Source organism: Lampetra planeri, chromosome 30 (genome assembly GCF_965212315.1).
Source record: "Lampetra planeri chromosome 30, kcLamPlan1.2.h2, whole genome shotgun sequence".
NCBI lineage: Eukaryota > Metazoa > Chordata > Hyperoartia > Petromyzontiformes > Petromyzontidae > Lampetra > Lampetra planeri.
Genome location: NC_136136.1, coordinates 4,602,465 through 4,627,152, shown reverse-complemented (window position 1 = coordinate 4,627,152; position 24,688 = coordinate 4,602,465). Strand labels below are relative to the sequence as shown.

The following is a 24,688-nucleotide window of genomic DNA, read 5'->3' as shown; positions in this document are numbered from 1 at the left end:
GAATGTGTTCATTAAACACAACGGAAGCTTGCGACGCACGCTTCACAATATTTCGCTGCCAATCATTATTCAGATGGCTGTCATTTTTCATGAAAATGCTTCGCTTGTCATATTCCGAATAATCCCTGTATTTACAAGCCAAGTTGGAGAACCAACTGAGGCTGTATGGTCAATCTGTTTTTGTGTGGGAAGATCTGTGTGGAATATCCATGCACCATTTAAACACACACATTCGATGGACCTCCATTACAATTTATATAACTTTTTTTCTCACACATGCAAAATTCTTTTGTATTTGCACCGCATACGATGTATATATAGACATCAATACGCAATGCACTCTTCCCACTGAAGATTGTATTGTGTCTGTGGATATGGATAATGTTCTTCGTACAGTACTTTAATTAGCTTTCATAGCTCAACATCTTATCGTGTACAACGTCATCGTTATCAGCCGTGATTTATCCATTGCTGGACAGAGGGCCTCCCCAAAGCCTTCGCCATCTCTCTGGGTCTCCCAATGGACACAATCCATAGATCTCCTGCCCATGAGCCTATTTCACTGATGAAATCGGAGTAGCAGGCGACTGAGGAAAATAGATGTGACCATACTTCACGCTCGCCAGTGGGTGGCTGGGTGAACCTGCTTCCCTGACATGGGTGTGCACTACTCATACCCACGTGGGGTCAATATGAAGTTAGTTTACAATCATATGTTTACTGCAGTGGTTCTAAACCATTTTAGTCTGGCTTGTCCCTGCGCCCTTACTAAGTCTCCAGTACACAGAGAGATTACATGTTCACACACCTCGTTATCACCATCTACAGGCCCAGAGCCTGCACTCCCCACTGAAAGGCTTTCGATGACGCGCGGGACACTGTTTACCTTCTGTGTACAGATAGCAAATCAGGGATCCTGTGTGAACAACTGAAAGTGTCTAATTTTTCTTCGAGTAATCCAAATGGACCTCATTACCGAGAGACATCCACAAAGATCTGGAAAGCCCACATTATTTGACTCATTCGTTGAAAAACAATCACTTGGCCACTCACTAAAGTTGTGCAATGGTAGCGGGCATTATGGGTAGGTTACCTCAACTGCACCTTCACCACTGCCAAACGCAGGGTGTGGCAGCAGGCACCCTTGGTCTTGTGTCGGCGTGTTCACATTTTTCTGTCTCTCTCTTCTCCCCCCTGAAGTAATCAACTACAGAGCAGGGGTGCAGCGATGCGCTAAGACATCAATTGTTTTTTAAGGCCACAATACATACAATAGTATCGCAATGTGTAAGGATCGACATTGCGTTTTTTTGTTACTTTTGTTTACATTATATTCAATAGGTAAAAAAATAAAAAATAAACTATTTTATTTTACCAGCTAAGGCCCACTGAGCTATATGGCTCTTTTTCAGAAGCGACCGGGCGAAATGGCTTAACACGTGGGCATTTATAACAGCCAAATACTCAAAGAGCATGTTTCTAATGTGGAGCGAAGAACCAGAGGACCCGGAGAAAAATCCATGCGACCATGGGGAAAACCTGCAAACTCTAAATATCCAGGCGTCAAGATCTGGATCGAACCCACGACCTCCTGATACCAGGCGAGGTAGTTAACATCTCACCGCCGCCCCAGCCACCAAAGGCAGTGTTCAATAAAAATCAAACCTTGACACTCGGTTGAGGAATGCATGAGGACACCTTTCATTGGTGCGAAGGGGCTCCATGCACCACATATCACGCTCGGAGTTCGTGGACTCTCCTGCAGCCGCAGAGTTAAATATCTCGTCGTTGAATGATCATTGACAAAATATAAGGGTGCTCTAAGAAGAGCAAAACGAAGGGGGAAATAAATAGGGTGGTATAAAACCAGCGAGGCGCAGCGTCCGTGGGGAGCTGGCAGCCGAGTGTTGCAATTGATTGACACGTTTCCGTCTTGTACGTCAATAAAACTTTCGTCTTTTTTTCTTTTGGCGATGGACGCGTTGAATTTTCACAGCTGTCTCTCTTTCCGCTATGAGAATATAAATCTCGAAAATTACAGTCCCGTATGTGTGAGTAAAAGCCAGGCGTATTGTCAGCATGGTTCGCCTGTTGAATTGCTACCTTTAAAACGCTTTACGGTTCTGAATTGCATCGGTGAATGGTTTTGGCAGTACGATCCAGAGCACTGCAGCAAAAGAGTTGGTGGATCATGCAGAGATTTGCGAAACTTCCAAATCTGATGGGTTGTAAGGCGGCTTGGAGAAGGCGGTGCAGAGCATGTGTTGTGAACCCATCTGTGCAGGTCATTTCGAGTGTTAGCCCTCTTGTATCGTTTTTTTCTAGCTACTCCCGGTTTGGCTCCTGAACATTGAAAACACTCGCAAATGGAATTGTACGAAGAATCCCGATGGAGTACCCTCCCGAAGAACGCCGAGCGCAACATGCTGTCCACTGCGTCACTGCCTCCGCCCTCTGCTAATAACTTACATAGCATGGCCCTGTATTTGTGTGTCGTCAGATAAACTTTAACCAAGCGAAAGTGTGTTGAGAAATGCACGTCTCTTTTGCTAGACGGAGCCGGGGTGAGCGATTTAAAGGAAGACTACAGATGCGAAGCACAGCGCTGCTGTCCCACTTTACACTTTGAGGCAAATGATGCCGTAACAGTACAGCGTGGATTTGCGTCGCGTTTAAATGCCCAGCGCGGTCTCAAGGACCCCGTACAAAAAAGCGGGACGTGCACGTTAGAGGGACGACAAGCGATTTATATTTTTAAAGCAAGGTGCCATGGCGTGGAGGAGTAGAAGCGTGTGTGCGTGTGTGCGTGCGTACGTGCGTGTGTGCGTGCGTGCCTACGTGTGTGCGTGTGTGTACGTGCGTGCGTGTGTGCGTACGTGCGTGTGTGCGTGCGTGCCTACGTGTGTGCATGTGTGCGTGCGTACGTGTGTGCGTGCGTACATGTGTGCATGTGTGCGTGCGTGCCTACGTGTGTGCATGTGTGCGTGCGTACGTGCGTGCGTGCGTGCGTGCATGTGTGCGCGCGTACGTGTGTATGTGTGCGTGCGTGCGTGTGTACGTGTGTGTGTGTACGTGTGTGTGTGTGCATGTGTGCGTGTGTGTGTGTGCATGTGTGTGTGCCTGCATGTGTGCGTGTGTGCGTGCGTACGTGTGTGCGTGCCTACGTGCGTGCATGTGTGCGTGCGTGTGTACGTGTGTGTGCGTGTGCGTGCGTACGTGTGTGCGTGCGCGACTACGCTTGTGCTGCAGAACTAGCGGTTGTCGTCTCTGCAGGTACACCTCTCTCCCTTGTTCACCAGCGGTCGCGTTTGGTTCCCGCCGCGGAACCGACAAGCGCGGTGACCCGCCCCTTGCCTCCGAGGAGAGGCTTTCAGATGTTCCACGCACGTGACCGATGCTCGAGTGCCCTCTGCGCGACATTGCGCAAAGCCACTGAAAATTCGCACATGGTCGTCGTCATCGTGAGTCGGTCACCCGCCTCGTAACGACAGCGCAGTTGACCCGACCTCGTTAATCAGTGACATTTCGGGCACTTGGCCTGCTATGAATGCGGCTGCGCGCAGGAACACTGCGTTCCTTCCCGACTGAACGGACTACAGAACGGCTTCGATGCATATTAATTTGCGGTAATATATTTTTTCTGTAATTGTACCAAGCTCCGGCGATACCGTAACATGCCAGAGGGCTCGCCGGGCCCCCAACGGATCGTTAACGGAAAATTAGAAACGAACGTGTGATACTTTGTTTGTTTTTTAATGCCGTAATGGTTTATGTCAGAGCACCGGGCATCAATCATAACACCAGGCAGTTAGGGAGGAGTTTTATGAAAGGGTCCCCGTTCTTCGGTTATCAACGACACAGGGACCTTGTCTTCTGCATTTGCGGGGCAAATGTGCGTTCCCAGCCAACGCATTTGGAGTGAAGGATGAACACCCTCCCCCCCCCATAATAAAAAAAAACAGACGAATCATGGCTCGTAAATTAAGTGCACATGTCAACAATGCTCATGTTCCCAGGCCGCGTTGGTAAATCTAATCCCGCTCAAATGCACGCCCGTATCTTGTGTGGGCTTTTGTTGTTGTTGTTGTAATATACCCTTCTGAGCGGGAGGGCGGACCTGGGTTCATGGCGGGTTTTAATTTTGAAAAGGTGGAATGTTACTCGGGAAAACCCCGCACCACTCAGAAAGACGTTGCAAGCAAAATGTGACTTTCTTATTCACGTACGCGTGTGTGCATGTTGAACTTTTTTTTCACCGTACATAGCCAACCGTGCTAATCCGAGGAGCGAGGGAAGGATAAGAGACTAAATACAAAAAGCAGTTCTTAAGAAATTAGTTTTCAATTTAGAAACATTTGAACGCATTAATGCAAATCGCTTCTCCGGATGTTGCTTTGTTGTCGCGCAGTTAAAATGACAGCTTAGCATTTTAAAATGTTAATCTTTAATATTTTATTATCGTCATGCATGTTCTGTCCACTGCTGATTGTCGTCCTGCCCGAGCAATCGCCACTTCTCTCACGGTGTTGTGATGCAGCAATCTAACTAGCTCCTGCACAGGAGCCAATTTTTCTGCTCCATCTCCACAGAAGGCATGTCCTATCCTTTGGCTGCCACTCCGTTGTTAGTCTCGACCACAGGCCATCGTCGCTTCTAGAAATGTGGCCTCTACCCAAGCCCACTTGTCATTGCCATCACTGTGATATCTCGAACCTGCGTTTGTTCCGTGATCCATTGCAAAACCATGACAGACGGTGATGGCTTAGGGAGGCTTTCATCCAACAGTGGATTTGATGAGGATGATGATGATGAAAATATCTCCAATCAGCTTTGTTTTCTGCTCACAACAAACATCAGTTGTTTCGTCTGATATCCAGCACTTTTTACCGCGTAGGCTCTCAAGGTTGTGCATTTTTGCGTTCGTACCTCGTGTTGTTCGGCACGATGTCCGACGTTTCGCTACACGCGCCAGGACCTTCGATTCTTCCCAGCGCGTGGTAGTGACAAACGCATCGAAGGGTTGTTGTTTTTTTACCACCTTCTGTTTCCGCACGTGATGTACTGCTGCACGTGGCCAACTGGGAACGCCGAGCAATGTGCGTCGTAAACTCTGACGCCAAATGGTTCGTTTTTAATGTGTGGCCCATTACCGGAAGAGTTCAACAGTCTTTCACGTACGGTTTAAAATTGGCCTTCCAAATCGATCTGCTCGTTAGGGGCCACTGGACATCGTTGTGTCGTAATGGGAAATCAAGCGTGCTTAAATCTGACATTAGCAGGAGCCTAATTTGCAAATTGTCCTGATCCAAAACTTGCTTGCAAGGATGTAAAATAACCGATAAAATGTCATGACAGCAGTAATAACAAGGGTATGTATTTATCTGGGAAAACCTCACGAGATCTTTTCAGAAAGGTCCTGCTTCAGCATAATTTTGCCATGATGGTGGTTTTTAAATGAGCATCTTGCACATGGGAAGAAATGTATGTATATGTGTATGTTGAACTTCTTTCGCACCGTATATAGCCAACCGTGGAAATCGGAGATGCGGGGGAAGGGCAATGAAACTAAACACAAAACAACAGTTCTAAAGAAATGAGCTTTCAATTTAGCTAAATGAGTTTTCAACTTAGAATCGGACAGATGAAGGAAAATCCATCATGCATGCAATGGGATACCACCAAAATATCCACACACACACAGGTCTACAAACTCTGTTTTGGTACTGCCATCACCTGGTTAGAACACGGTAGGTTTTGGAGTTTCACAAACCTCCATGTGACCCACCAACCCTTGCCTCCTTAAACTGTCGGGTTGCAAGCGCGTCGCACGACTGTGACCACGTGCGTCGCAAACAAAACGGTCGATCGTTCGGACGACGACGGGAGAGCCCATCGCTGGCGGTGACGCGCTCGCTGACGGACCACTGCTCTCCCCCCTCCGCCCTCCCCCGGCATGCAGCGTGTCTATTACCTGTCGCTGGAGTTCTACATGGGCCGCGCGCTGCAGAACACCATGGTGAACCTGGGCCTGGAAAACACGTGCGACGAGGCCATGTACCAGGTGCGGTGCACGACACGGGAGTGAAGGGAGGGAGGGAATTGAGGGAGGGAATTGAGGGAGGGAGTTGAGGGAGGGAGGGAATTGAGGGAGGGAGGGAGTTGAGGGAGGGAGTTGAAGGATGAGTTGAGGGAGGTATTGAGCTGAGGGAGGGAGAGAGTGAGTTGGGGAGAGTGAGTTCGGGGAGGTAGGGAGTCAGTTGAGGGAGGGAATGTCAGCGGTGCACATTAGTCGGGTCATCGCGATCAACGGAGGCTATTTTCTGCCTACGTCCTCGCCACAACCACTCCGATAAAATCTGTGAATGGCGAGACAATCCCCTCAAAACAGAAACGTCTCCATCAGCCACGGGTTATTCGTTTTGCTGCTTCGCTCTGAGTGCAACTGTGCGACCATCGTCGAGATGGACAATGCCGTGGTATTTCAGGTAATCACTTGTTGTGTAACTGTTGATAGATGTTGTATGAGGGTGTGGACACGTACTGCTGGATGAGGGCCTCCTCGTGTCGTGTGTGTGTGTGCTATTTTTGACCATACGGTCGGTCAGTGAGGGTTGGTCAAGGTGGGGAGCGTAGACGTGGGAGCGTAGGTGTACGATACAACAGTGGAATTTTCTGCATCGCCCTCTGCTGCCGGCAACGTAGCCTCAGACCTCCGACAACCTCTTCTTGGTTCTTTCGGTAAAGTCACGTGGAAGGGAAATACTAAAATAATGAAAATAAAGCATTACATTTTTATTTTATTATGTTTTATTTTAATTATTTTATTATTTCCCTTCTACGTGACTTTTCCGAAAGAACCAAGAAGATGAATCTCTGCAGTCACGAAAGCTTTAAATCGAAATGTAACTCTGACAACCTGTTTGAGCAGTTGCCCATCCAAGCCTTATCCAATCTCAAACCTGCTTAGCTTGCAAGATTCAACGAGATTGGGCCTCAATCCCAATTATTTGGCCACAAGCATTAGAATCTATCCAGTGGTTATTTTATTCCTAGTTTTGAATAAGCTCAGATTTATTTATTAGTGTATTGATGTTTCTGCTATAATGTAAATGAAATTGACATGATTTTTCATTTGTAAAATCTACCATCTTTGTTTACATTCGTTATTACAAATATTTTAATGTGTTCATCATTTTTCACGTACTTTGATGACACTTGATTTGGGGTGACGTGAGGAGCCTCCTTAATTGAGCGGTGTGTGTGTGTGTGTAAGTGGCTGATAAATGCGGGGTGTGTATTGGGGGCAAGTGGTCAAGTGCTGCTTGTGATCACCTATCATTATCTTTGATGTGTTGTGCAAGTTGTGTGGGAAGTTCTAGTACATCGCTTCACCCATCGCTTCACCAATTGTGCTGTGAACCCAGTTACCTTGGTTTGATTGCTCGCCACGGCTAACATCCCAATAGATTCAGAAACTCACGATGGGTAAACATCATCACTGGAGAGACAAAGGTGGCCGGGCGTGGTGCTAACCACACCCACTCCCTTGTTGCACCCTGCCAACCTTCATAGTGCTCGCTCGCAGCACATGCCCCAACATCCTATGTCGGCAACACGGGGCATCTTTGTCATTTACTTTGCGGGTGTGAACGCGGTCCCTGGTTCTTGTGTCTCCTTGGATCAGCTTGGCCTGGACATTGAGGAGCTGGAGGACTTGGAGGAGGATGCCGGCCTCGGAAATGGAGGTCTTGGTCGCCTTGCTGGTAAGACTGTCTCCCAGTTTGCCCGTTTTGTTTTTAGAAGAATAATCATAATTCATAATCAACGATTTTTGGGTTTAGATCGCGTTATTTATAAATGTGTCGTAACCCTCCACCACCCGACACGGCCAATCAGTAAAAAAGTGTCACGTTGACAAAAGACAAATAGTTCACTGCTTTAGCCCACCGGTGTGTTGAAGCATGAAACCACAACATTTACAATTTGAGTACGACGTTTCGCTGGTAATTGCATCCAGCATCATCGGGCAATTCGCCAGAATAATCATAATGTCAACTTGTAGCGCGCCGCCGCCGCCGCACAGTATTCGTTCGCTGTTGAAGCGAGAGAACGACTCGGAGGTGCGAGGAACCACAGACAAGCTCCGACAATTATGGCCCAAGCGCTGCAATCCTTTGTATGTTAAGGTGCTATCAGCCAATTAATGAGAGTTTACATGTTGGAGGAAACCCAGAGCACCAGGAGATGACCTACTCGTGCGACGGGGCAACGCTGTACTGCCCTATCCAGGGTACAGGACCTCCACGACGCCCGCGGGAAAGGAGTTTCACAACATTGGTGCGATCCACCAGCGCTGGATTATAGGCTGCGTGCATAACCACCACTGCCATACGTAACATTTTTTTTAATATTACCATTGTGCTTTTTTTGTCACGCTCGCAATTAGCAGTGCATGCCCCTGTGTCAGAGAATGTCCCCCTGAAGATGACATCACACAACTCCTTCTTAAGTCCTTTCAAAAGGTACCCGCACTTAGGGGCTCGCTCACCTTTATGTACTCCACAAAGAATGTCGTGTGTCAATCAAACCAAAATTGTTCAGTCTCAGAGCCGGAATAAGCCAAATTAAGTGAAAAACAAATTGAGTACGATGGGATTTTTTTGTTGTTGTGTGTGCAGCTATTAGTGACCAAGCTGACCAGTATAACCTCGATCCTCTTGAGAACCCAGTTCTTGTCACAGGTGGCTAATACCCGGAGCTAACCACTCCACCACCGTTCCCCACAAGTGCTGTTAGCGAGCACCTTTGAAGGCCTGCACGGCACAAGAGGGGGTGGGTGGCCTGCAGCACGCCCAGCCGCATTTTTCTCCCAAGTGGCAATGTTTACACTCTATACCAGGTACTAATTTTAGGCTGAGTCGACCTTGGGGAGCCCCAGGACCAGTTCAGGTCATTGTCACTGTTGTTAGCCAGCAGCACGCTAACCACTGCACCACTATTCCTGACAACACAAAGACAAAGACACACGCAGGTAAAATTAATTATTGTAGCACACAGCGTGCGATGTTGCACATTGCATGAGAAACCATCAGTCATTTCATTAACTCCGATTGATACAACCCCATGTGAGCATATTTGGAGAACAACAAAACACAGCTCATTACTTTCACATTAATTGATCCTCGCCGTGTGAAATTGGAGTAGGGGGGAAGGGCAAGCTCCATAGAGCTTGGCTGAGCGTGAATGTAAGTGATTGCAAAAGAGATGTCCATTTTAGCCCGTGCTTGCCTTGTGCGTGCCTGTGGCCACAAGGAGTTAATCTGGTGCGAGCGAGTGACGCGCGCCTGTGTGTGTGTGCGCGCGCGTGCGTGAATAAGTTATGTCATGCCTGATACCATCATGTGGGTGCTTCCATCCAGCGGGCTGTCATTTATTTTGACGTAACAGCCTCATGAATAAGGCTTGCAAAAAAAAATTCCCATTCTAAAAAAACAATATGCAAATAACTAGACATTTCTTACAAAGTAAAAAAAAAATGAACGGAAGATAAAAAAAATGTTTATGCTAAACAATGCTGCAACGTTGAGTTTACTAGACTTGCAATGCTGAGGTCGCAAGTTCAGTCTCCCGGCGCGGCAGTTGCAACCACGGTGCACGTTTCTTAAATCCCCCTGCCTCACGTGTGGTGGGGTCAAATGTGGGGACTCCCACCTCTCCCGAGGCATTTGGCCACCGTGGAAGAGGAGGCCAAATACCCTCCTAGGTGGGGGCCCCCCTCTCTCGTGCTCCCTCTAGAGGACGCTCTTCCGCCAGCAGTGGCATGAGCGAGCAATCGCAGGGGATGCTCCTTCACCCTTTATTATTTTGCTAATCCACCTGAAATAAATTAGAATTTGGGGTGACCACACACGGCGCATTCCACATACAGCCGAACGCCATGGTTTTAATGATACATCGATTATTCAATTTCGTATCGGTTCTCTTAAGCTCACGATGCCTCTCTCAGAGAGCGTAAACAACAATGAAATTTATTTTTTATTGGTCTGAATTGTATGCACCGAGTTGATCTGATCTCTGCAGCCACCAGAGGCCTGCTATATTCACTCTTTTAAATATCTAACAGCAACAAAAATTGATGATTGCCTGTTGTTGTAAATAAAGTGCCCGATTCACAACAATTCACCATATCACATGGTGGGTAACAGTCAATCGTTAAACCACCACCATTCATTGAGCTCTGATTATTCCCCCCCCCCACCACCCCGTCATGCAACCGAAAGGAGGGAAGGACTGTCGAAGAGGGCATGCCACTTGCGGAGATGGAGCAACGAGACCAGTAGCTCACGTGTGTGAGAGCGAGGCGGATGGGGGGGGGGGTAGCGACATCATGTGGGCGTCTTCATCCTGCAATGGATAGACCACAGGGCTGCTGATGATGACGACGACGATGACGACGACGACGACGACGATGATATTTACGATCGCATGTTAACGTCTGCTCCCCCTCCCCCACTCCCCATTTGTGGCATTCCTCCGCAGCTTGCTTCTTGGACTCCATGGCCACGCTCGGTCTGGCAGCGTACGGGTATGGAATTCGCTACGAGTATGGCATCTTCAACCAGCGCATCAAGAACGGCTGGCAGGTCATTAATTAATGAATTAATTCATTAATTTTCTATTGCTCGTGATGATGTGGACAGCCCGAGGTGTCCGCCTGGCTCTAAAATCAGAACGCCGAGCGGGCAAATGCCGTTTGAGTTCAGGCAGAAAGCTGCCCTGCTATTAAACTCGAATGAGTTGATGGGCTCAGCCTGGACGCCAAGCATGATGGAGGGGGGGGGGGGTAAACATTTTTTTTAATTTAAAATTGGTTCTGCACCGAATTTCCCTAAATCCCAAATGAGAATTTAAAAATGACCGGTGTGACTGGCATGCGACGGACGTCACCCCCGGCGAGAAAACCCTCTGGATTCACGGATGGGTTCAGTCCACAGATGAACTCAATCCAGCGAGTGGACCAAAATCTATCCGTGGACTCCCCCCCCCCCCCCAATCCACTTCTTGTACTGCCATCATTGTTTGCGCTTTCGTCATTTTTGGTGGCCCAGGTCGCTCTTGCAAATGAGACCCATCCTGCTTTTGCGTCGAATCCTCGCCCGGCTGAAGGCAGGGTGAACTTTGACTTACCTCTGCGACCAGGTGGAGGAGGCTGACGATTGGCTGCGCTTCGGGAACCCCTGGGAGAAGGCCCGGCCCGAGTACATGCTGCCCATCCACTTCTATGGCCGCGTGGTGCGCACCGCCGACGGGCCCAAGTGGGTGGACACCCAGGTACCGTGCTCGCGCATTTGTGTGTCTGTGTGTATGTATATATTGCGGGGAGCGGTGGTGTAGCGGTTAGCGCGCTGCGCTACGAACCCGGCGACCCGAGTTCGATTCCCGCTCAAGGCCAACACTAGTGACGATTATCTGAACTGGTCCTGGGCCTCCCCTAGGTCGACTCGGCCTCAAATGAGTACCTGGTGTGGTGTGTAAAACATCACCACTGGGGAGACAAAGGCGGCCAGGAGTGGTGTTGGCCACCCAACCCCTCTTGTGCCGTTCTGGCTTTCATAGGTGCTCGCTAACAGCACTTGCCCGAACCGTTTGTTACAGGCTATACGGGGGATCTTTTATCTTTGTATGTGTGTGTATATATATAGTGGGGAGCGGTAGTCATAGTGGTTAGCGCGCGCTTCATTATGAACCCGTCGACCCGAGTTCGATTCCCGCTCACGGTCAACACCAGTGGCGAATATCCCAGCCGGTTCTGGTCTTCGGCTAGGGCGAGTCGGCCTCAACAGGATGTCTCTGAGCAGAGCAAGGTGTTATGGGTTAACTGAGATCACTGTGTCAACTGACACGTAAGCACATACTACAGGCATGCTCACACGATCATATACGTGCATACATACGAAGACAAAACAAAGATCTACCATATAGCCTAAACGGACTGTTGGGACAAGTGCTATTCGTGAGCACGTATGAAGGCTGGCATGGCACACGAGGGGCTCGGTGGTCAGCCCCACACCTGGTCACCTTGGCCTCCCTAATCGCGATCTTTACATATCGCATCTAATTTTCTCATTTGAGGCTGACTCGATCTAGACGAAGCCCAGGACCAGTTCAAATATTTGCCCACTTGTTAATGATCGTGAGCGGGAATCCAACTCGGGTCGTCGGGTTTGTCGTGCGGCGCATTAAACGCTGCGCCACAACTACAACAACAACAACCGCCATTCGCCACTAAGTGGCGGTGACGTCACCACGACGCTTGTGCCAGGCCATGTGCACCTTGAGGCCACGTGAAGTGTCGAACGCCCACTGGCAGGAGGTCACGGGGCAGACCCAGGTGCCACGGCTCGACTGACCGCACGTGCACACACACACATACATGTACGTATGTATGCACACACATTGCGACAGATTTGAAGCGAAACACCATTGATTGGGATTCTTGCATCCAAATCTGTTTTTTTTTGCCACCTGCAGTATTTTGGTTTTTTTGAAGGGTTTAGCTGTAATGCAGTAGCTACTAAGAGGCAACCATTCACGCGCCAATTTATAATAACCGTTCATCAATAAACATGTTTTAAATGACAATTCTTCTCAGGCCCCATGGTATAAAGTGCGGTCTTTAACTCGTATCCATTCCATCTTTCTGACCTTTCTATGCTCGCTATGAAAAGAAGAGCCATTGCCTGATACGTCACCATTGATTTATTTTCCCTTTTAAGGCCAAGATTTTAATGACGACAGTGAGTTTTTTTTAATTTGTGCAATTATCCCAGGTTCGTCTTCGCTATCATCACCTGGTCTCACCCTCATCGCCTACGACTGCGCAAAGACTCGCGCATTAAATTGTGTTTTTCAATTAATTTGGAATTTTATACTTTGGAGGTTTGAAAATATGAGTTGATTGGCGTGTAATTACCTGTTCGTGGTGAATGAATGAACCGTGTCTAGTGTTGGATGAAAGAGGCCATTTGAAGTGACTCCAGAAATAGTGCGGTGACTTTATCTGCTGTGGCCACTTGCCGGCATCACGTGACAGAGAGCGTTGGCTCTCCTGTAAAGAGTTCTGGATGATAAATTATTCATCTCAGACAAGACACCAATCGGCATCATCATCATCAGCCACGATGAATCCGCTGCCGGATGAGGGCCTTCCCAAGCTCTGTGTCTGTCATGGAAGTTGTTTGACCATACTTCACCACGCTGGTCCGAGTAGATTAGTGAAGGAGGGTGGCACTCAGATCGGTTTAATATCTCTCGCCACTTACATTCGCCGTGGCCAGGAATCGAATGTGGATGGAATTCATAATCGTTATGAAAAACAACCTTGTTCATTAACGTATTCTGTGGATTATATTATAAAACACCATCTCCCACTTTCCCACGATACAACGCCGAGGACCACTAGCCCAATTATAATATTGCTTGGAGGTAAAAAAAAACGTGAGAGGTGTTAGGTGAATTATAATAATAGGTATAGGTGTCTCGGTGCCTGGCATTACTTGTAGGGTGTTTTAGATGTTAACGAATATCCTCGGTATCTGTAGAGTTAATTTCTAGAGGCCCATTAAAAAAACAAAAATCCATAGCCCATTTTTTATTTTCGGCTGCAGGGATTAATGTGTATATAATAGACAAAATGGATATGCCACGCAGCAGTTTGCTATTTTAAAGTGTGGCTACTCGCACTTTTTCAAAGATGTCGGGCCATCATGGAAGAGTAGGCCAAATAACCTCGAGAGAGGCTCTCTCATAGCTGCCTATTGTGGTGACCCTTCCACCATCAGTAGGGTGAGCAAGAGGTTTAGGGCTCCACCTTCACCTTTCAATATGTCATTTTACATCCACAGTATCCTCACCATCTTCATGCGCACGTTATCGCATGGATAGAGGGTTCATATCAAACGGAAGCTCCGCACGTCGCATAAATTCAAATCTCTAGCTTGTGCGGTATCTATCATTTCGTCACTTAGATAATCCCCGTGTAGAGACAGCCGCGAAACAGAAGAGATTCTCCCGCGTTGACACCAACAATTGTTTTTGTAGGTTGGGCCCACTGAGCTATATAGCTCTTAGAAGTTACCTGACCACAAATGATAGCTCAACGAAATGGCTTATGTGGAAATTTGTAGCAGCCAAATAATCTAAACGCGTGTTGATTCTAAAAGTGGAGGGCGGAAACTGGAGGACCCGGAGAAAAAATCCACGCGGCCACAGGGAGAGAGACACTCACACTCCAAATATACAGTAACATAGTCGACTTATATTGTATAATGTTTAATGTTTCTGGAGCTGAGTTTTTGTATTTGTGCTGTGGAGGTAAATCTGTTTGAGCCAATTTGCGATGCAGGGAATTTAATATTTAGCTTTCATTTGACGTTGATTTGACGTTTTTGCAATATTTTCCATTTCTCGTGTAATGCACTTGTTTTTTGTGATTTCTATTCACTTAATTGCTTTATTTTATTTGTTTATGTTTTGTCATATTGGAAACCCAGCTCACTCGTGCAAATGAGAATCGCAAAGTTTAAGAACACAACTTGAAGCAAAAGAGATTAATTCAGAACCAGTTCATTTAAACGTGGTGTTTCGCTGCAAGTAGCCTGCGTCACATCAGACCACGTTTAAGACTCTTACAATTTTGCGTGTAAAGTCCCAAAGGCTCCAACAACCGAGCTAAAGAGACTTATCGGAGATCCTAAGAGTAGCAGGAGAAAACATCCAAAGCTCCCTCTGCATGACTGCCCATATGTTCGAGATGGATTGTAAGAATTGTGTGGCAAGGCAGGATAATAGTAGGTTTTTACCCTTTTAACTGGTACAAAACTGACACCTTTATTCAAGGCATCATGTTTGCAATGACCACAACACAAGTAGTCAAAAAAGCAAACAAAAAGAAGCAACTCTGATAAGGATGATAATATGCACTGTCCTTGAAGTTGATTGGCCCACACTCGAGACGGCTTTCTTTAGAGCCTAGTCCCCATTGGTGTAGGGCCAGATGACACCAGAAGGCGTACAACTCAAACACAGTGCAATATCAGAGTATTGAGAGCTCGGGGTAAGCATTTACACTATGAGATCTCTTTTACCAGTGGCAAAATATAATAGTAGGTTTTTACCCTTTTAACTGGTACAAAACTGACACCTTTATTCAAGGCATCATGTTTGCAATGACCACAACACAAGTAGTCAAAAAAGCAAACAAAAAGAAGCAACTCTGATAAGGATGATAATATGCACTACTTGTGTTGTGGTCATTGCAAACATGATGCCTTGAATAAAGGTGTCAGTTTTGTACCAGTTAAAAGGGTAAAAACCTACTATTATATTTTGCCACTGGTAAAAGAGATCTCATAGTGTAAAGGCAGGATAAGGCATGCAGTGGTCCAGAATAGACCATGGCAGGTGGGTGTTGTAGTATTGCTTGGTTATGCAACAACAACAACAAAAAGTTTATGCTGGGTAGGACGTGTGTGTGGGTTTGGACGATGGCCGATTGCCAATACAGGCATTGGAGTGGTCTCTAGGAGTCCATGTGGAGCAAAGGGGGGAAGGCTTGAGAGCCGACGGTGGGTGAGACCCTGTCAGGGAAGATCTTGAAGGTTTGTGTGGCTCCTGTGCAGCAGCTGCGGGAACTGGCGGAGGCTAGACAGCGTTGGTAGAAGGGGGTGCAGTGGTGGCGGCATCGGCGGCTTTGGCCACGATGACAACTTGATCTTGAATCTCTGGGGGGTTTATTTCCCCTAGAGGACGCTTTGGACTTCAACCTCTTGTGCTTGCTCATGACCCGCCAGCCGACTCGCCTCCGGTCCGCTGAGACGGCCAGTGCCCCGTGACAACTCATCATTATAAGTGGCCCCTCACCGCACCTTGCAGCTGACCTGCACACACGCGCACTTAGCCATGTAACCTCGCGCATATCAATTGTCCAATCAATTCGAGAGATGCAAAACGCCGCGATGTTAGAGGTGACGCGTGATAGGGGCGCGCGTCAGTCTGGAGATAACGAAACCGAGTTTGCTCCTTGATTTAATAACCACGTGGCACGGCTGTCATGGCCACCGCTCGTGTGTCGCGTTTGAAAAGCTCCTTGCATGCGGACGCGAGACGGGTATACACACACGAAGACAAAGGTCCCCCTTATAGCTGCCACACTCACGAAGCCAGGAACCTGAGTTCGATTCCAGCTTGCAGCTCGCGTCCGTGGTCAATATCTGACTAGTTATGGGTCTCCCCTAAGTCGACTCGGCTTTAAATGAGTGCATAAACACCAACGCTGGGCGGACAAAGGCGGTGAGAATGGTGTTGGCTATGCCACCGCCTGGTGCTGGCTTTCATAGGTGCTTGCTAACAGCACATGCCCCATTAGCCTGTGTGGCTATACGGGGAGCTTTGTCTTCGTCGCTTTACACACTTGGATGTGCAAGCAAAGATCCCCCATGTAGCCTTAACAGACAATTGGGGCAAGTCCTGTGAGTGAGCAACTATGAAGGCCAGCATGGTACAAGAGGAGGTGGTCACCATGCCCGGCCACCTTTGTCTGCCCAGTGCTGATGTTTACAGACTGCACTGGGTACGCATTGAAGGCCGAGTTGACCTTGGAGAGGCACAGAGCCCATTCAATTATTCGCCACTGTTATTAGTCGTGAGCAGAAATGAAACTCGGGTCGCCGGGTTCGCAGCGCAGCGCGCTAACTCCTACGATCCCGCTCCCCACACACACAGACAACACAAAGACACGCACACAGACACGCACACAGACACGTGTGCGTGCGCGTGCATCCACAAGCTAACGAGCAGCAGGGCGCGGCGGTGATGGATGCATGCTCGTCTGGTCTCCCGCTGGGAGCAGGGCTTGCGTGACGCGTCGTGAGGAATTACTGCGTCTTCCACGTGCTGGCCTACTGGGGATCCTGAGCAGGAATGAGAGCTGGGTGCGTCGTTTGAGGCCGAGGCTGCCGAGGGGAGGCCCAGGACCGGTTCAGATAATCATCGCTGATATTCGCCGCTGCCCCCTATGCGGGATAGCTACCCGAGGTTTACAGCAAGGTAGCGAGTGCTCTGTTGAAGGAGGGCATTTGGGTACGACGAACATTATATGACGGACGAGCTACGTAACTTAATTACATCACAGCTAGGTGAAATTTTTCATTACTAACGACAATGTTGATGGTGTTATTTAAACGATGAGCTGGGTTTTTTCTCCATAAGGGTCAGAGTTCGAGCTGATATTTGATGGTGCACCCCTGTTATAAAACATTTTTATTTATCACAATTCCGGGATCCCCATGGACTACTTGGGGACCCTTGGCATTTGCTTAGCGCCACCGCTGCGTGTTGTAACAGCCGCCGCCGCAGGTGACGCGACGTGCGCCGGCCTCGGTTGTGACACGCTGCGTGGGTGCCATGTGCGCGCGTGATTCACGAGGGGGAGGGGGAGAGGGGTGTGCAATTTAGTGCCTCTGTCTCTGCCACGAGTTGCCTTAATCCCCTTTTTTTTTTCGTGACCCGTTTAGATTTTTGCCGCCCGCTTCAATTGGAACGTTTTGTGGCAATTTGGGAATAATGGCATCTGACTCGGGGGGGGGGGGTGGGTGGAAGTGCAGTGGCACAGGTTTGTGCACTGGGAGGTGACCCCATTGACCTTGACTTCGATTCCCGGGCCGTCGCGAACATCAGCAGTGAGTGATATCTCAACCGGTCCCCAGGCTGCACACTTTGCCAGTCTGCGTTGGACCAGCGTGGTGAGGTATGGCCACGTGACCACCATGGCTGACAGTGTGGTGAGGTTTCGATTTAAAGCTTTTGTGACTGCAGGGATTCATCTTCTTGGTTCTTTCGGTAAAGTCACGTATAAGGGAAATAATAAAATAATAAAAATAAAAGAATAAAATACAATTCTCACGAAGTTTCGGCCACAACGCAAGCAGCCGTCCTCAGGTGAAGAACAGGTCTGTCGGAAAGACAGCGTCTGAATGAATGTTGTGAGGCATTTATTCCAGCAGTCGATTGAAAAGGGCTGCAAAATTATTAGTGTTTTATAATTCCTTGGCCAAAACCATGAAAATATAGACAAATAGCTGGTGTAGATACAATAAGGTTTGTCCTATAAAAATCTAGTTTTACTCAAATGGAAATCGGATGACCTAAGTTACTGAATTATTGATAAAACAGTCAATGCTCTGTTGTACCCATGAACTGTAACTGTTAAGAATAATATACAACTGATGTATGTAGACATGCAATAGTGCATTGATTCCTTGATTTAGATTGATCGTTTCGCTCGCCATACATGCTAGAATCAATTATATCAGCTTGATTGATACGTCAATGTTACAATTAGGCATATAGGCTAATATAGTGCAACAAAGCTGTACCAACCAGACAGAGCACGTGAGAAATAACAGAAATGAGATGGCAAAAGTAAGTAAAAAAATAATAATAAAAATAAAAATAAATGACTTCCTTAATCAAATCGTGACCCTTGAACCGTGCCTTGTCTCCGAGTCCCTGGTGACAGATGTGAATCGTTGCACACCGATTGTACAGGAATCCGTAATGTGGCAGTGATGGCTTGCGTGTGACTTGCGGGTTGTGGAAGCTACACAACCGCTGGCAAGGCAGTTTTGAAACATTGGGGCAAGTTTCTTAAATTCGCCCCCGCCACTCCACCACCGCCTCCGTCCACCCAACGGTATAAATCGGTTAAACACCGCAGCGGAGACAATCAGTAGGTCACGCGCATGGTGAGGTAAAGTGTGGGTCCTCCCACCTCTTGCCAAGACACAACTGGTCAGTGTAGAGGAGTAGACCCCCAGGATACTCTCTCGAGCTTGCTTGACGTGGGTAGCCCCTTTTGCCAAAAGTGGCCTGAGCAATGACTTTCATGGGGCTGCTGCACCTTGTACCTTTTTGGGCACACCATATGAAGTGATTCCATTCATGGTGACGGAAGCTCACCCTTGGGTGTTCATTTCGACTTGATAAACCCAACATGAATTTTGCACGTGGCCAGCAGCGTTCATGTCAAAGGATGTGTAATGAGAAGTCGCGGGCAAGGGCTCTTTTATCGCATGATTCAATCACGGGGCCAAAGCTGCCGTGACCATTCTCACAAAAGCCATAATGTTTGGCCAATTGCACGCATTAATGGAATCAACCAAACGTCCCGTGAAAACATTTTTTCGTGTCGGTTTCAAATTATTGTTTTTCTTAGAATAAGTGCTTTTCTTTTTTGCATCAACATACCTTGGAACATCTATCAGGCTGACAGATACAGTATGTCCTTCCAAATGTTTTTATTTGCATTTATATATGGCACTTGCATGTCTCAGCAACTCAAAGCCCCTTGAAGGGGACCCACCACCCCCAGTGGCAGTTGTCCCTGTGCAGCACAAGATGATTCGGCACCGGCTTGTGCATTTATCTGCCAGTCGGGAGCGGAAATTGCCATGCCTTTCCAAATGAAGTCATTTTGTGAGTAATTCTCCAAATTCGGCTCATTTCGACCGTGACACCGGTACACAACGGCGTGCTCTTTAACATCCCCAGTGAAGCCGTTTGCACGTCGTATTTTATGGTTAAAACCACATCGGAGTAGCAACCAGGGGCAGCCTGCAGGGTTCAAACCACGAACTTCCGCAACTGGCGTCGAATGCGCTACCGCCCGGCCTTGTCGAGGACATAGGTGCAGTGGGACCCCTACTCGGTCCCTGCGATGCACTTGGCTCGCTGTGTTTTTTTGTGCGGCATCTTGAGATGGGGTTGAATGCAGATGCTCTGTAAATCCAAATTGTAACTGTGCTGTGTGAAGAAAATTGTCAATTACATTGCGAATTTTGTACAAAATACGTGCATTTCTGACGCAGTGAAACGGTTTTGAACGCAATGTAAGCTGCGCATGATGGATTCCGTCCAATCAAAGACAGTTATAACCAATGTTCTCCTGTAAAAACAAAGCATTAATCACTTTGCACAATGCCAGTGGTGGCTCCGACAAAAAACAACACAATCGGTGTTGAAAAATGGTCGACAACTGACTTTGATTTGAATAAGCCAAGCTATTTCTCTCTGCTACTCAGTACAAACACTTGAGTGAGGATTTCCCAGAGGAGTAAAGGACATTTATTATTATAATTATTGTAGAATTGTGTCCGGAAGCCACAGCAGTCATCAAATGCTCGGTGTAATTGGCAATTTTCTCCCACAAAATGGGAAGCACATTTACAATTTTGGATTGATAGAGTGCTGCATGCTCAACAGGCTGCTCAATGCCATGGGATGTTTGCATGATGGGGGAGGAAATAGAGTAGATGTAGGTTTGTTTGGTGTTTGTAATACGAGAGACAATCCTAGGGAGAAGGAGACCACCTGGATAGTGGACCTGCCTGCGCTTTGTTTAAATGTGATCATTGTAAATGCGTATACGTTGTGCATCACGGATGACCAAATCAACCGAGCTCATTCTCAACAGATCTTGAAAGCTGAAGCGTGGTTAAGCCGAGTTAGTCCTTGAACGGGTGACCACCGTGCATTAGACAAACAAAAACACTGGTGTTTTAGGTTGCTGCAGTGCCGCGTTGTCAGCCCTGTTCTTCTGTACCATGCTCCTAGCCTTCGCTATCCCCCCACTGACCAGCGTGATGACGTGTGGTCAAATAATCCCCACGACCCACACGGTATGGGGAAGGCCCTCATTCCATGGTGGATTGATTTAAAGGGCCGTACATTCTTCGTCATTATCATCCGCCATGGTCAATCCACTGCTGGATGAGGCCTCTCGAAAGCCGCTGCCACGTCTCGCGGAGTTCATTGCTCCATCTCCTCGGTGGACGTGTTTCATTCCGTCGTCCATTACCAATATTCAAACTAAACACACGTAATTTCGATTTAAAGCTTTCGTGACTGCAGGGATTCATTTTCTTGATTCTTTCGGTAAAGTCACGTAGAAGGGAAATAATAAAAAATGTAATCAATATTATTTTATTATGTTTTATTTTTATTATTTTATTATTTCCCTTCTACGTGACTTTACCGAAAGAACCAAGAAGATAAACACACTCAAGTTGGATGCGTATTCTTCGCCCTCCGACTGACGTCAGCGTGCTTCCTCATGTGCCCTCAAATCCACGAAGGCCCACTTTCAGTTCAACGCGCGTGCAGATTTCTCACCCACTCGGACGGTAACTTGCGGCGTTGCTGCTGAGTTGTGCTTCCGCGATGGCAGGAAGAGGAACGTAAACAAGTCGTCACGTGACGCGGCGCAGCGGCAACGCGTTTGCCGGTTCGAATCCGGCAGGCTGCCCTGGTTAATAATGAAGATTTTTTTTGGGTTAGATCGCGTAAGTGTACATGGGTCGTACCCCTCCACCACTCGACACAGTCAGTAAGGTTTGTCACGTAAACAACGTGCCAGTTAGTTAGTACTTCAACCCACCGGTGTGCTGGAGAGTAAATCCACAACATTTACAATTTGAATACGATGTTTCGCTGGTAATTACATCCAGCATCATCGGGCGATTTGCTCGATGATGCCGGATGTAATTGGGCATGTATACTTACGCGATCTAACCCAAAAACCTTTATTATGAATAATATTGGTCGCGAAAGCCTACGCGTTGAACTGAAGTTAAATAACCGTAATCATTTCAAGTGCCGTTTGCTTCACAGTGGATGCTAAATATGCAATGAACGTCATTTGCAAGAATAGGCCATTGCGTTGCCGGCTTCACGGTCCGAGTTTTCCAAGAAATGTAACAATGGCACCTCCATTTTACTCAATTGGGATTAGAGTACACATAGCAATCATTGCACAATTCTGCTGCGTAAACTTGGCAGGACCCTCCTGGGTACCAGATGGCAAGATGTTAACTACCTCGCCTGGTATACAGGAGGTTGTGGGTTCGATCTTGACCACGATGCCTGAATATTTGAGATCTGCTCGTCTTCCCCGTGGTCGTGTGGTTTTTTCTCCGGGTCCTCCGGTTTTTCCCTCCACATTTAAAAACCTGCCTTGAGACTATTTGGCTGCTAGAAATGTCCACATGATACACCACTCCGTTGAGCTATCATGTGTGGGCCTTACCTGGTAAAATAAAAAATAGTTTAATGATACGATGTAATGCTATTTGGAGTTATACAGTGTCGAGACGTATTTTTTACACAGAGAGAGAGCAGAGGCAGTCAGTCATGGGCCCAGGAGAAAAGGAAGGTAAATAATGGTTTTAAAAATGTATTTTCCTGGAACCCGTGCAGGGCCTGTTTCCAATGAAGTATTTTTCTGATGAATTGAAACCCGACAAACAAAGTGTGTGAGAAGCCCAATGACAATGGCTGTAAATGTTGTTGTTGTTGTCCAGTCCGCCGCGATGCATTCCGCCTTCTCTCGTAAACTCTGGTCCTCTATCTGATGTGAATAGTTCAATCTTTGTTCACGTGCGTGAACTCGTCCTTTTGCTCTGTGTATGAAGAGCAACTGCACAAGTCTGTTCAATTTTGCAATCGTAATGCAGATTTCGATTAGATACATCAACGGAAACGGTCATCGTCGACAGTGAAGAGATCTCGTAGTTTAGTGGGAACGCCGCGTGTGTGTGTGTGTGCGTGGACGTGTGTGTGTGTGTGCGTGTGTGTGTGTGGACGTGCGTGTGCGTGGACGTGTGTGTGTGTGTGCGTGCGTGTGCGTGGACGTGTGTGTGTGTGTGTGCGTGCGTGTGCGTGGACGTGTGTGTGCGTGTGTGTGCGTGGACGTGTGTGTGTGTGGACGTGCGTGGACGTGTGTGTGCGTGTGTGTGCGTGGACGTGTGTGTGCGTGTGTGTGCGTGGACGTGTGTGTGTGTGTGTGCGTGTGTGTGCGTGGACGTGTGTGTGTGTGCGTGCGTGTGCGTGGACGTGTGTGCGCACGAATGCGTATATGAATCCTCTTTATTCTTTCCATTTTCATGTTTGCCCGTCCTTCCGTCCGCCAATCCGTTTGTCGATCCACCCATCCATCCATACGGTCGTCCGCCAGTCTCATTGATTTCCAACCTCCCACCTTACCCGCCCGCCCCCCGCAGGTCGTCCTTGCCATGCCCTATGACACACCGGTACCGGGCTACGGCAACAACACGGTGAACACCATGCGTCTGTGGTCGTCGCGAGCTCCCAACGACTTCAACCTGCAGGACTGTGAGCGCCACGCTGTCACCTCCTCCACCCACCCGCTCGCTCACCCGCTCGCTCGCCCGCTCGCTCGGACACACCGTCTTCCTGTTATCGTTTCTTTCCGTGCCGCATTGTCACACCACCTGTGCTTTCTAGGCATCAATTGATTACCCCTCCCTCCCTCCCTCCGCCCCCTTGCGATCTCTTTCACGGTCACGATTTGACTCGGAGGGCAATGCAGAAAAATCAATCCGTTGTTGTGCTGTGGCTTTGATGATCCAATGTCCATGCTCCCCCACCAACACCAACCCGCATTGACCAGCGTGGTGAAGTATGGTCGGATAACTGCCACGATCACATGGCCTATCGGATTCACCAAAATGTCTTCAGTGTACGTGATTCAATTAAAGAATTGAGTATTGTTTTATTGCCAATGCGGTGAATAGATACTCTCTAGCAGTGGCAGGGATTATGTAAAGGGATTACATGTAGTATATAAAATAATAATGAACTCTTTGGATCTCTGTAGTGTCTAAATGCAACCACATCACATCTCAAGAAGCTGGACAGAAACAGAGGGCATATTTATTTTTATAGAGTCATTCCGTGTTACATTTTTATTTTGCTTCACCGGTTGAGTACTTAAGAGACCAAGATGGCTCTGGTTTACAAAATAACAACAGCAAAAACAAACAAATAACATACAGCAATGAAGTAAACGGCAAACGGCAAACGGGACGAAAACAAAAACACTGCACAAGGAGTCGAACGTATTGCCCAAACATAATTCAAAGGTAAATGAAAGCTAAAAATGTAATTCCCTGCGGCTCAAATCACCTCTGGCCGATGAACATCCAGTTCGGTCACAGAACAAATTCACAAACGAAGCTACAGGCACATCCAACGTTAAACACATTTTTGTCGGCCTTTTGCTTTGATGGCCACCTACCTACGCCAGGTGGATAATGGGAATTGTTTGACCATACTTCTCCATTATCGTCAGTGCGGGCGGCTTAATGGAGAGCCCGGGACCTGTTTAGGCATCGGTCTCTGATGTTGGCCGTGGTTGGGATTCGAACCCAGGCTGGCCAGGTTCATCGCCCAGTTCACAAAACCACCCTTGCCACCGCTGTAGCTGGCATACAGATGGGATGCACGCGTCGTGAGCGCAGGAATCCGTTTTTGAATCAGCTTTTCTGGTGACATACTTCTTTATCTTCTTGGTTCTTTCGGTAAGGTCACATAGAAGGGAAATAATAAAATAATAAAAATACAAATTTATCAAATACAATTCTCACGACGTTTCGGCTGCTTGCGTTGTGGCCGAAACGTTGTGAGAATTGTATTTTATTATGTTTTATTTTTATTATTTCATTATTTCCCTTCTACGTGACCTTACCGAAAGAACCAAGAAGATGAATCCCTGCAGTCACGAAAGCTTTAAATCGAAATACTTCTTTATCTTATGATACTCTTATTTATTCTC

At 47.6% G+C, this 24,688-nt stretch overlaps 1 protein-coding gene across 3 annotated transcripts in view; it reads left to right on the top strand.

Moving 5' to 3' along the window:
- Positions 1-24,688, top strand: part of PYGL (glycogen phosphorylase L) — a 51,555-nt gene that overhangs the window by 6,000 nt on the left and 20,867 nt on the right. For 2 of the 3 annotated variants that reach the window (XM_078608496.1, XM_078608494.1), the window contains exons 3-7: positions 5,960-6,061; positions 7,685-7,763; positions 10,540-10,643; positions 11,200-11,331; positions 23,115-23,226. In XM_078608496.1, coding sequence (XP_078464622.1) covers positions 5,960-6,061; positions 7,685-7,763; positions 10,540-10,643; positions 11,200-11,331; positions 23,115-23,226 — 529 coding nt within the window. Of the gene's footprint in view, positions 1-5,959; positions 6,062-7,684; positions 7,764-8,462; positions 8,523-10,539; positions 10,644-11,199; positions 11,332-23,114; positions 23,227-24,688 lie in introns of those variants that run through there. The other variant, XM_078608497.1, reaches the window with a different exon arrangement.